At 37.6% G+C, this 13,739-nt stretch overlaps 1 protein-coding gene across 1 annotated transcript; it reads left to right on the top strand.

The window, feature by feature from the left end:
- The first annotated feature begins 263 nt into the window (after positions 1-263).
- Positions 264-13,525, top strand: LOC134271649 (uncharacterized). Its single transcript, XM_062753860.1, has 6 exons — positions 264-907; positions 1,001-1,240; positions 1,939-2,157; positions 11,353-11,451; positions 11,569-11,607; positions 11,725-13,525. Exons 1-6 carry the CDS (start codon positions 359-361, stop codon positions 11,851-11,853), a joined length of 1,275 nt encoding a protein of 424 aa, XP_062609844.1. The 5' UTR covers positions 264-358; the 3' UTR covers positions 11,854-13,525.
- The last annotated feature ends 214 nt before the right edge of the window (positions 13,526-13,739 follow it).

The following is a 13,739-nucleotide window of genomic DNA, read 5'->3' as shown; positions in this document are numbered from 1 at the left end:
ATCAGAAGAGATAAGGAAACATTGCTTTGCTTTGCAAATCTGTAACTATGCGTGGTCAACCAATTTTGATAATTACAGAGAATTGGTGCTAAAAAGTAAAACTTTAAATTTAGGCAATGTCCTGTTTGTGATTATGAGAGGAACATCAGACGATCAAAGGACGTATGTTCTACCTTGGAGAGATAAAACGCAAATCTGTAACTATGCGTGGTCAACCAATTTTGATAATTACAGAGAATTGGTGCTAAAAAGTAAAACTTTAAATTTAGGCAATGTCCTGTTTGTGATTATAAGAGGAACATCAGACGATCAAAGGACGTATGTTCTACCTTGGAGAGATAAAACGCATATAACAGATATGGAAATTCGAAAGCTAAAATATTTAGACAAGTTTCGGATATTTTGTTTTATCAGACATGCTATCTATACAACGATTTCTATCAGGATGAATCAATATCCAAATGAAATCGGTTCGGCATCTGCAAGATCTCAGATTCTTCGCAAATTCCGAAGATTTACACAGACCATGCTACTAGAAATGATTTATAAATCAAACAACCAAACTATGCCTAAGAATCCATATAAAGATTCTCCTCCAGGATGGTATGAGTACGAACCAAAAATTGAGTTTGGAAATATTTCAAACTTAAAATCGGGCGAGGAAAACATTTTCAACAAAATGGTATTTCTCCTACAGAACAAGAGTCAAAAACCCTTACCAAGTGATTGGGAGGAATTGTTAAAAAACTATAACAATTTGAATGAAAAACGAGAGCAAAAAGAGAGCAAAAAAGCATTAGAGATTTGGATGCTTCAGGCGAAACTTATTCCCCTGCTACAAGAATATTCCAAGGAAGTAGATGTCCCCTCGGAAGAGATAATGAAACATTGCTCTGATATTTTACTGGTATCTTTCTTACCAATGTAACACTATTATTCTGAACAATGTATATACATTAAAGCTTTTAATACAATCTGTTTTGACCTTTTTCTATTTTAGAAATCAACCTATGTTGATCAGTTTTTGGATTATTTGAAGTCAAACAAATGGAATGTCAATGCCGGGCAGCAATGCCAATTTAAGCAAGCAGATGAGGAATCAAATGATGAAATGCTTTCCTGTACAACATCACAGGATAAAGAAAGTCTTGAACCAGGAGCTAAAAAATCAGAATGTACCAGGGCTTCAAATCACCGATATGGTGAGAATCAAAGTATGGAAATTCTGCATTCTTCGCAGGTACGTATACATGCATGGGAGTTTTTTTTTCAGGATTATCTATACAAACTAGATAAATCCATCATAACAGAACACCCCGAAAAATAACTTTTAAGTAATCATTGAGACATCGAGAATGCAAATTAGTGATTATTTATCTCAATTAAAAATAAATTATCCTCCTTGATAATGTCACATTTTTGGTATTTATATTCAAACAATCCGTATTGGTTTTTTTTGTGAATTACAAGTTAACTGAAATATAAATGAACTGTCATGAGACATTAAAGTTCCTCAGGCTTAATTTAGATAAAAAATGATTGGAAACTATATTTCATTTTAAGAGAAAAAGAAGACGACGGTCGAAAGCGAGCACTTCTTTAAGCTACTAAAGGCTACCCTTACTTCTAATTTGAATCTCAATTAATGTTGGACTTTGTATTTTAAGCTCAATAATTTTTTCTGTCTGCTTATTAAATTTCCACGGAAACACGGAAACATTAACTCTAACTGGACTCGTGATATGATCAAAAGAAACACTACCTGTAAAAAGATATTAATTGTTTAACGTTGAGGATAAACGGATGGGCATTGAATGTAATCACCCTTATCACCGTTCAAAAATTCTTACATACATAAGACAAACAAATACTTAATAAGTAAAGCAATCTTTCGCACAGGCACTGAATATAATTTTCCTCTAAACATTGTTTTTAAAGAATTTGGAATTATGTCAAGAGCAAAGTAAGAAACAATCTAACGGAGATAAACTCAACTGCATGGAAAACATTGACTATAAATCATCTGATGACCAACGGATACAAACACACCCAAAAGAAATTGACCTGAGTACTTTTTCATCTTTTTCATCTGAAATCCCTTTCCTTTCATCAGATTGTGACCCTTTGCAGCAAATCTCTTCAAAGTATAATTTGGGGGTATTTAAGAATAATTACATGTATAACTTATTTTAAAGAAATATAACAAATACTCTGTCATTCAACCATATCTAACCATTCAACTATATATTTTTAAACGTTTAAAACAGGTGTTAAAAACTGCACATGTATAGACATTTTGACAATTTGGTTATTTAACAGGGACACATGACGCCACTTTTTCGAAGCCGTGGCCTTAAAACGCAAACCGTGCGTAGAACACAAACTGAATTTACGCTAACAAAAGAGTGCAGAGATTGCTTTTAATAAAACAATACACAGGATGGATCAAACTTTAGAGAGTGTTACAAAGATTTTTTATACAGATTAAAGAAACATTTTGTAGAAATTAAACATGTAAACACTATATTAAACCACACTTGTATATAAACTAATCGGCTGAGTATTTTTACATTCTGCGTCCATGTCATGAACTGTTTACTTCCATAAATTCCTTATCAATTCGGACTCTGTTTAAATCGGCTAATATGAAAAAGAGTTACCAGTTATTATTGATAGATGTATAGCAGAGTTTGTAAAGATAGATATTAAAGATCTTTTTTTAAAACATCGAATGTCTAAGAAATTTAAGTTAGTATAAGATCTCTGTTCTGTTAAAAAAATAACAAAATTTCACAGTGCAATTATGAAATAAAATTTATAAAAGCATTAAAATTTATTATTGGTCCAGTCTTTCAAAACTATTTCAATACTTTGATTTATTTTATTTTGTCGATCACGTTAGCTTAGTATATGGCGCCCCTTTTGTGAGTGAGAGGTTAAGAGTTTATTACTCGCTTCCGACAAACATAGGTTGGCGACTGATCGTTCGCGAGGTTCCCGTCACCAAAAGTTAAAGTTAAAAAATGAGATGCGGTGTCACGGCATGACAAAAACATTCAGGTCTCGATGGCTTAAGGTAATTTCAACCTCCTATGATGTCACAGGTTTTTAGCAAAAAACTATCATTAGTTAAAGTTCATACCTAATAGAAAAATATCTTTTGCAAGAATGCTTTACAATAGGTGTAAAGATTTGTCAAGTTAAAGAATTTTAAAAATGCATTTTTCTTTATTTAATCAATTATTCAATCTTTAAAGAAATGTTAACAAGGACAATAACTCCTTCTCAGGCCTCTTCATTCAGGCATTTGCTTTATTGTACTTCTAATGTAAAATAGTTTCCCTGATATTCACAATTCAAAAGTATTTTATAAGTAGGAAGTATTTAGGAACATTCAGCATCAGAATTATGCATTTAAACCAGTTGTTACATGTTTTTCATAATACTGTTTACAAAAAATGTGCGATTTTTTAATGATGACATACACTTCTGTTTATTTATATGTTTCACATAATAAATAATATGGTTACGTTTACATTTTTTTGTTATAATTGGGAAATTTAAAGTATATTAAATAAAATAAATGCAGCTTTTATACTTTTAACCATTAAACTGTGAGGGTGCAAACACCTTCAGTGCCGAACAATACTTTTGATTTGAAGCGATTCATCGTTCTATGATTGAAAAATTCTCCAATTGGAGATAAAGTAACAAACAATAAAATTTTGTAATAAAGGTTTACATATGAAAATGTAAATGACTTGAGTTAACTATACATATTTATAATTTTCTTTGTATTGAAATGGTTGGAGGAGTTACCTCCCGGTAGTTGTTTGTATAATAGTAGATAATTAATGTAAATATTGTAATTAATTGGTCAATTGACATAAAAGATATACAAGAAATATTGTTAAATGATGTTGGGTAAGAAAATAATAGTTGCATTGCCAAAAGAAAGGCAGTTTGTTGTATTTTTCTTATATAATATCTGAAAACTTAGGATTATTGATCAAGTTGTAATACAAAGGGCTGTTCAACCAACTGTCCGTTGTCTACTGTGAAGTACGCAATTTGATACATGCGATTTGGAGAAAATACTGCTTAGCGTGTGCAATTTAACGAATAATAATTGCTGCAAAGTCGCTGAAGTCTCTGACTTGATTATTGCTGAGAGTAACATAGGATACTCTGTTACCAGTAGAGCAGTGTATTGTGTAAGTGTGTTAAAACCACTTGGCTTGATCATAGACAACTTGGTTAGCAATTGACACCAGGCAGGTGTCATCAGATAAGGGCTATAGTCAGGAGACACCAGGCAGGTGTCTGTTGACTTGTTTAGTTAGTTGTTCATTCAGGCAACTGTCACAAGGCACCAGGCAGGTGCCAGTATTATTGTACATATATAAACATAAAGGCAGTTAGGTCACTTGATTTAAAGACACTAGGCAAGTGTCACATTATCTGTATATTTTGCATTAATCATACCCCCAGTAAAACTCGGTAATCCGAGCACGGACCTACTGACCGCTCAGGTCCGACACGTTACAAAAGTGGTGGCAGCGTCGGGATTTTACTGGAGGTATGGCTGAACGTAATAAATCAATTGAAGATAGTCTTAGGGAATCCTTAGATAGGATGGAAGAAAAGCTAAGGAGGTATCGACTTGACCAGTCTACACCCATTACTAAGGAACATGACCAAGTGTCAAGCCGTGACAGTGGGCTTGCAACTCGTCGGTCAGATGACTCATTTGATTATGACAGAACATTGAGAGACATCCCTGAAAATAGATCACAAGGAAAGAAAAATGCAGTGAGTCATTGGGATAAACAAACAGACATGATAAGGGACACACCATCCAGGCGTCCATATGACGGAACAAAACCAAAAGTCCGATTTGCCGATGAGCGCCATGTTGCAGAGAAACAGTATGACAGCTGGTTATCAGACAACTTGGCCAAAAGGACACACACGCGACAGTCATCCCCTGATCCATATGTCCCTGACACATATCGTCAGACGGAAAGAGACGATAGAGAGAGAAAGCTCACAGTCAAGCCAGCTACATACGATGGTTCAAGCTCTTGGCTGGACTACAAGTGTCACTTTGAGGCTTGTGCCAATGTGAATGGTTGGAATGAAGAAAAGAAGGGATTGTTTCTAGCCCTGTCACTACGTGGCCAAGCTCAGGCTGTCCTTGGCGATTTACCAACTGACAGAGGCCAACATTATGAGACACTTGTAAGGTCTCTGCGAGAAAGGTTTTCTCCTCCAAACCAAACGGACCTTTACCGGGTACAACTTAAAGAGAGGAGACAAAAATCAACAGAGACACTCTCTGAATTAGGCCAGAGCATCAGACGATTGACCAATTTGGCTTATCCAACTGCGCCAGGTGAAGTTCGTGAGACACTGGCAAAGGATCAATTCATCGATGCGTTGATTGATTCTGATATCCGCATAAGAATCAAGCAGTCACGCCCTGCCAATTTGAATGAAGCAATTAGCCTTGCTGTGGAACTGGAGGCATACAACAGAGTAGAAAAGAGAGACAGAGAACTCAAAGGTCATTTGAGAACAGCCTTTGTTGAAGAACAACCTGGCACTGACAAATGTAATAGTGGCCAACTTGCTAGTTGGATGAAATCTGTTGAAGAGAACATGAAAAGCATAACTGAAGAGCTCAGGGAGCTTAAGGTCTCTAACCAGAGAGTACCTTACGACAACAGGTACAAAGACACAGGGGCAAGTGGCAGAAAGCAGGAGATAAGATGCTATGAATGCAAAAAGCCAGGACACATCAGGCGTAACTGCCCTCAGTTGAAGAGAAGGCAAAAGCAGTCAGATGACAGGTCTGGTAAAGAATCTATGAAACAGGACAAAGGAGATGGGAAAAGAGCATCAGGACCACAGGTGTCCGTAGGCCTCGGTTCATCTATAGAGGAGTGTGGGTTGTACATTGATGTAAATGTTCAAGGGGTAAAAGCTAAGTTTCTAGTAGACACTGGTGCTACTGTTACCCTTGTGTCTGAGACACTGTACAGAAAGTTACCTGCATCAGTGAGACCGAAGCTTCATGAGGTACAGCAGACCATCATGTCGGCCAATGGCACTGCTCTGTCTGTTCATGGGAAGTCGGAATTCAATATTGGCATTGACCAGTTGACATATCACAATGAGGCAGTAGTTGCTAACTTAAAGGCAGATGGTATATTGGGCCTAGACTTTATGAAAAGAAATCACTGCAAAGTCGATATTAGCAACGAAGTTCTGGATGTCAATGGTCATGATAAGAGAATGACAATTGAAGGTTCACTTGGATGTTTTAGAATTACAGCAGCTAAGACAGTTAGCATTCCGCCAAGGAGTGAGATAATTGTTGCCGGTAAAGTGTGCGTTCCAGAGGGTTTAAGTCTGCCATACTGTGAGAGTATCATTGAACCAGTTGACAATTACAACAATCAGCAGAGCACACTAACTGCGAGAACAGTGGTAAATCCCCAAGAAACTGTGCCAGTTAGACTAATGAATGTTGAACAAGAGTCAAAGGTAGTGTACTCTGGGACCGTAATTGGACAACTTGCTGAGATAGACACAGTGAAAGACACAATGGTTAATACGAAATCATCAGCTACCAGAGTGTTGCGCAAGGATCTAGCTGATCTACTTCATAAGAGTAAGGACAACATGACTCCTACACAGTTCAAGCAGGCAGAAGACTTTCTGTTAAAATATACCAGCTTGTTTGCAGAAAATAGCTTGGACTTTGGCAGGACTGGAATAGTCAAGCATCATATCGACACAGGTGACAATAGACCTATTAAACAAAGACCACGAAGGGTACCAGCTCATCTGACAGATGAAGTCGACAAAAATATAGACGACATGCTTGAAAAAGGTGTCATACAGCCCTCCAACAGTCCATGGTCCTCACCTATAGTGTTGGTCAGGAAGAAAGATGGGACGTATAGGTTCTGTGTTGACTATCGTCGCCTTAACAGTTGCACTATACAAGATGCATACCCTCTCCCGAGGATTGACGAGTCACTTGACCAGTTGTCTGGGTCTACCTGGTTTTCGACACTCGACCTCTGCTCAGGCTACTGGCAAGTTGAAATGGCATCTGCAGACAAACCAAAGACCGCCTTTACCTCAAGACGAGGCTTGTTCGAATTCAACGTTATGCCGTTTGGCTTGAGTTGTGCCCCGGCAACTTTCGAACGCCTCATGGAGAGCGTCCTTGCCGGATTGCAATGGGACATTTGTATGATATACCTAGACGACATAATTGTCACTGGGAAAACATTTGAACAAATGCTTGACAATTTGGAAAAAGTCTTTGAAAGACTGAGAACTGCAAACCTAAAGCTTAAGGCCAAGAAATGCTGTCTCTTTGCACGAAGAGTGACATATCTCGGACATGTTGTTTCGGAGCAAGGGGTATCCACAGACCCGAACAAGATAGCAGTTGTTAAAGAATGGCCAATACCAGCTAATGTCACAGAGCTTAGGTCATTTTTGGGCTTGTGTGGATACTATCGGAGATTTATCCAAAACTTCTCTGCCATTGCCAAATGTCTGCATGCTCTAACAGAGAAGGGGAAACCATTTGTATGGACAACAGAGTGCCAAGAGGCATTTGATTGCCTGAAAAACCATTTGGTTCAGTCCCCAGTGCTAGCCCATCCGGATTTTACTGTTCCATTTATATTAGACACAGATGCTAGTGACCAAGCGATTGGGGCAGTGCTCTCACAAAATGTAGATGGCAAGGAGCATGTCATAGCCTATGCCAGTAGGACACTAACGAAATGTGAACGCAGATACTGCGTGACAAGAAAAGAACTTTTAGCTGTCGTGCATTTCGTTAAGCATTTTAAACACTACCTTTATGGCAAAGAGTTCTTGATTCGCAGTGATCATGGTTCATTAAGGTGGCTGTTCAAGTTCAAAAATCCTGAGGGTCAGCTAGCCAGATGGTTAGAGACCCTGAGCACCTACAAGTTTCAGATCCAACATCGACCTGGCATACAGCATAGAAATGCTGACGCCTTGAGCAGAGTGCCTTGTCGACAATGTGGTTATGACCCTGATTGGGAGAAATCAGCACCAGATGATAAGAATGTCCAAGATGCAAAAGCAGTGACACGTGTCAATGCAGCTCTTCCAGTCAGCCCAGGCATAGAGCCTTGTCACAAGATGCAAGAACTTCAAGACAAAGACAGGGACCTGAAACTAGTGAAAGGCTGGCTGCAAACAAAGAGTCGACCTTTGTACCATGAAATAAGTGGACTTGGGTATGTCATAAGATCCCTGTGGTCACAATGGGAAAGCCTTTTCATTGAGAATGACATATTGTACAGAAGATACCAAGAGGACGTTGGCAAGTCATTTTGCCTACAGGCAATAGTACCCAGCAGTGAGCGTAGGACAGTATTACAATACTGTCATGATATTGAAACAGCTGCTCACTTAGGTGTGACTAAGACACTGGCACGCATCCGACAAAAGTACTATTGGCCAGGTCTTCAGGCAGACACAAGAGCCTACATTGCAGGCTGCGAGAAGTGCTCTAAGAGAAAGAGTCCTCAGAAGAAAAAGAGAGCACCCATGGCAATTGTCGAGAGTGGAATGCCAATGGACAGAATCGCAACCGATATCCTCGGTGAACTGCCCATGACTGACAATGGCAACAAGTACATCCTTGTTATATCCGACTATTTCACCAAATGGACGGAAAGCTTCCCAATGCCAAACATGGAGGCTGCAACAGTTGCCAAGATCTTAGTTGAGGAGGTAGTATCGCGATTTGGTGTTCCTTCCAGTATACATTCAGACCAAGGACGCCAGTACGAGAGTGAGCTCTTTTCAGAGGTATGCCATGTCCTGCACATAAAGAAGACTCGCACCACGCCGTACCATCCCCAGAGCGATGGGATGGTCGAGCGCTTCAATAAGACCCTTGTCACTATGCTAAGCGCCTTTGTCAACGAGCACCACTCAGACTGGGATAGATATTTGCCTTACGTCATGATGGCGTATCGAGCATCTGTGCACGAAACGACTGGGTTCACTCCCAACTTCATGATGCTTGGTCGGGAGGTATCAACCCCACTTGACATTATGTACGATATGCCCAATGCGGTCAAATACATCCCTACTAATCAGTGGGCTTGGCATCTCAAGGAGACTATGGAAGATGCCCATAGACATGTAAGGGAAAATATAAAAATGGCCATGATCAGGCAAAAGCGATATCATGACCAGAAGTTATCCTGGCAACAGTTTGAAAAGGGTAACGAAGTGTATGTCTTTTTCCCTGTCCGGAAAGCAGTATTGTCGCCGAAGTTTACAAGCTACTGGCGTGGTCCGTACGAGGTCCTTGGACAAAATGACCGACATTACTTACAAGGTAAACTGTGGACCACGAGGAAAGCCACAAATTGTGCATGTGGACAGATTGCGTCTCAAACGTAGCCAGACGTTAAGAGATGAGGTTGTAGAGGACAATAGTTCTCAGGAAGACACTGGTCAAGACACAGAGAAAAGTGTCACTGACAATGAAAGTAATGACACAGAAGCACCTCCAACTGACGACAAATTTGATATAAATGGGGGGGGGGGCAAGAATCAGGAGACCGCCTACCTGGTTGCAAGATTATGTGTTAGATTAAATGTATATTATCAAACAAGATATGTTTGCATGTTGTAACTCAAGTTTATATTTTGGTTTTGTTTTGTCATTGTAGGCAAATGGCAAAGACAAAGATAACTAGTGGGGAACAAACCAAAAAGTGTCCATTTTGTCCTTTCAAGACAACATCCCATACTGCGTGGAAAGACCACATGGCAGAGTGTTATGAAACAAGACATTTTTGCAAGAAATGCAACTATTCTACTCTCAAGAAGGCTAACTACCTGAGACACATCAAGAGAAACCATCGTGAACAAGCTGAGGCAACTCACAGTAGGGACGAGTCAGGATGTAAAGACGACTCAGAGGAGCATTCGTCGAAAGAAGTGCCTGAGCAACTCTCTTCGGATGACGAAGGTTCACTGGGACAGGATCCGGACATAACTTTAGGAGAGGAGGTACCAGATGAGAGTATGGAAGGTCCGTCAACCAGTACCCAAACTCAGATTGGCCTACCAGAGTGTTCAAACGTACCAGACCCTACAATCAGAAAGAGAACTCAGCCACTTCCAGTGTACACCCCTAGCAAGAGTAAAGCGCCACGGCTTGAGGAACTCTCTAAAGATGTGCCACGGCGTGAGGAACTTTCTAATGTTGTGCCACGGCGTGAGGAACGTTTTAATGTTGTGCCAAGACAGGTGGTGGATGCTGCTGTTCAGACTGAACCAGTGCTTTACACCAAATCCATTAAGACCACAACGATTATGAGGGAAAATGGTCGTAAAGTAATCACGGTCAAGAGAGAGAAGATGTTATAAACTGTAACATGACAACTTGTCTGTGGAACAAGTTTGAGTGCAAAGTTATTGCCATTTGTTAGCATTTTGTCCTATGTTCTTTTATATTTTGTCTTGTTGTAAAGGTCATGCGGGACGCATGTACTTAAGGGGAGGGAAGTGAAATGGTTGGAGGAGTTACCTCCCGGTAGTTGTTTGTATAATAGTAGATAATTAATGTAAATATTGTAATTAATTGGTCAATTGACATAAAAGATATACAAGAAATATTGTTAAATGATGTTGGGTAAGAAAATAATAGTTGCATTGCCAAAAGAAAGGCAGTTTGTTGTATTTTTCTTATATAATATCTGAAAACTTAGGATTATTGATCAAGTTGTAATACAAAGGGCTGTTCAACCAACTGTCCGTTGTCTACTGTGAAGTACGCAATTTGATACATGCGATTTGGAGAAAATACTGCTTAGCGTGTGCAATTTAACGAATAATAATTGCTGCAAAGTCGCTGAAGTCTCTGACTTGATTATTGCTGAGAGTAACATAGGATACTCTGTTACCAGTAGAGCAGTGTATTGTGTAAGTGTGTTAAAACCACTTGGCTTGATCATAGACAACTTGGTTAGCAATTGACACCAGACAGGTGTCATCAGATAAGGGCTATAGTCAGGAGACACCAGGCAGGTGTCTGTTGACTTGTTTAGTTAGTTGTTCATTCAGGCAACTGTCACCAGGCACCAGGCAGGTGCCAGTATTATTGTATATATATAACATAAAGACAGTTAGGTCACTTGATTTAAAGACACTAGGCAAGTGTCACATTTTCTGTATATATTGCATTAATCATACCCCCAGTAAAACTCGGTAATCCGAGCACGGACCTACTGACCGCTCAGGTCCGACACGTTACAGTATGTGTTATAGATTGATCCAGTGTCGTCAGAAGTAAATCCATCTTTAGAGAATATGGATACTTCTTGTGATGACGACCAGGACAAAATTTCGAACTTCGATACCCTCAGTGTAAGCTTGTGTGTTTGTATGTTTTTCTTTTGGTTTGTTTTATTGTGAGATATGTTTCTTGAAAAGAAGGCATGACTTTATTTATTTAGAAATAACAAATCTTGTGTACTTTTTTAGGAAAAAGATTATGATGAACTTGCCATAGATATTTTTGAGGTAGGTATATTTCACACTAAATGTTCAGTACATATAAAATAGTATTTCTATATGTGGTTCATTATTAAATATATTTAAAAAAACATTTAAATGTGGATTTTTCTACTGTTTTAACAGCCGGATAGTCTTCAAAAATACTTGAAAGAACTTGAAAACAATCATCCATCGCCTAGAATGGTTACATTGTGTAACGACATACTGAAGAAAGATCATGGACATATTGATTCTCACAAAGATTTTTTCTGAGATTGTAAAGATGACTTTCATCATTAACTTTATTTTTATTTTTTATTGAATAGAATAGTGTTTATGTATGAATACAATTGTATTTACTAAGATGTACAAGATTTTGATTTTCTATGCTGATTGATTTCTTTTATCTTTGAAAAATATTTTGTGATTAATAATAATGCTTGACATTTTAACATTTTTTTTTTACTTTCTAAATTTTTCACTGTTTTTGTTTTCATTAACAAAGTTTACTTAGAAATGTTATGAAGTCCTTTTTTTATCTACATTATGAATGTTCTGCATTTAACTTGTAATAACACTATACCTGAAAATAAACGCAGACTTTTTGATAGCTTTTTTCAAATATATATCATCATTATCTTTTGTTAATGGCATGTAATTAAAATTGATTGTATATCGCTTAACGACCCTCTCGAGAAATCTTCACTCATATGGAGACGCCAGCACTTGCCGCTCAAGAGCTGCAAAAACTCCTATACTGGGCACTTAGGGCCTTTGAGTAGTGAGGGATCTTTTTTTACCGGCACCTACTGCGACACAGGGCCTCAGTTTATCCGGTCTCTTCTGAAGGACTTGTGTCCACGTCCCACAGCGGTATTTGAAACTGCGACGTAAGGATCAACTCCTAACTTTTCAACTCTAGATCAGACGATCTAACCACTGGGCCTCACGGGCGACTTATTAAATGTGAAGATGACGATCAGTACATGTTATCACGCCAAAACATTATAATTAACAGTATAAGATGTGAGAAAAGCATACAAGGATCTCTGAAAGCATAAGTGGGTAAGATTTTCTGCAGGATTGAGCATTAACTGTTGGCCGGTCATACTTTCTGTTTTTAGACTGCTGAACATTTTAGTCTTCAACGATTACTTATTGTCACTGAGCAGCAAATTTTGTTCTTTTTATATCAATCCGTGGAGTATTTGTGTGAAGAAATATCTGTTTTCAATTTCAATTTTTTAATTAGCTAGAAAATGACTAATGACAAAGCATGGACAATTCTTCAATTTTTCAAAGAAGCTGTTGTCTATGTTGATAAAAAGCTTTATCTTTTAGAAGGTTTGATGGTGTGCTTTCGAGGAGATTTTGGTCTCGATCTATTGTCTAAAAAATTAGCACACTATTTTGTTTCTACATATATAAACAGATTCTACAATGTCATTTGAACTGTATTAAAATTTTGCACAAAAAATAAAATCTAGTTACATAATGTAGGAAGGAAATATAAGGAAACTCAATAAAAGAAAAAAAACATATTTCTTTTTTAAAGTATGCACAATACTGTTAAATGTTGATTCCTAGATTTTCATGCATAAATATATATAGAATTTTTTGTGCAAGGAAATAATTTTTGTTGATCTTATATTACATATTTGATTACATAATACATTCATAACTCATATTGTGACTACAAGTGAAATGTTTTATGCAATTCGAGAAAGATTAAATGAAAAATTACTCAAGATTTCTCAAATATTGAAAGATATAACCAAGTAAATCGACATTATAGACATCAACTTTTTTGCTTTTAAATATTTTTTTTATTTATGGACTTTGAAATTGAATACTGTTCGTTATCTCTATATCCTTCCATATACCATAACCCTGATACGTCTGCTGTGAATTTATGAAATTATTAATTAAAAAACGAATTAATTTTCATGGGTTGTTACTTTTTTTTTATAACAGAAAATATATATTCCATTGGTGTAAAAAGGCCACATATTGATTATGCAATGAAATTGCAAACATTTATTTGTAACAGTTTAAAATACTCAACAAAAAAAAAGAAACGCATATTGTTTTACTCATACAGAAATTTTGAGAAAGTATATGGAACAACTATCTTTGTTATCAATGAATACCTGTGACCC

Source organism: Saccostrea cucullata, unplaced genomic scaffold (genome assembly GCF_032062105.1).
Source record: "Saccostrea cucullata isolate Sc308-1 unplaced genomic scaffold, CSIRO_AGI_Scuc_v1 ctg2103, whole genome shotgun sequence".
Taxonomy (NCBI): Eukaryota; Metazoa; Mollusca; class Bivalvia; order Ostreida; family Ostreidae; genus Saccostrea; species Saccostrea cuccullata.
Note: the sequence above shows the minus strand (reverse complement) of the source record. Positions and strands in the feature narration are given on the sequence as shown.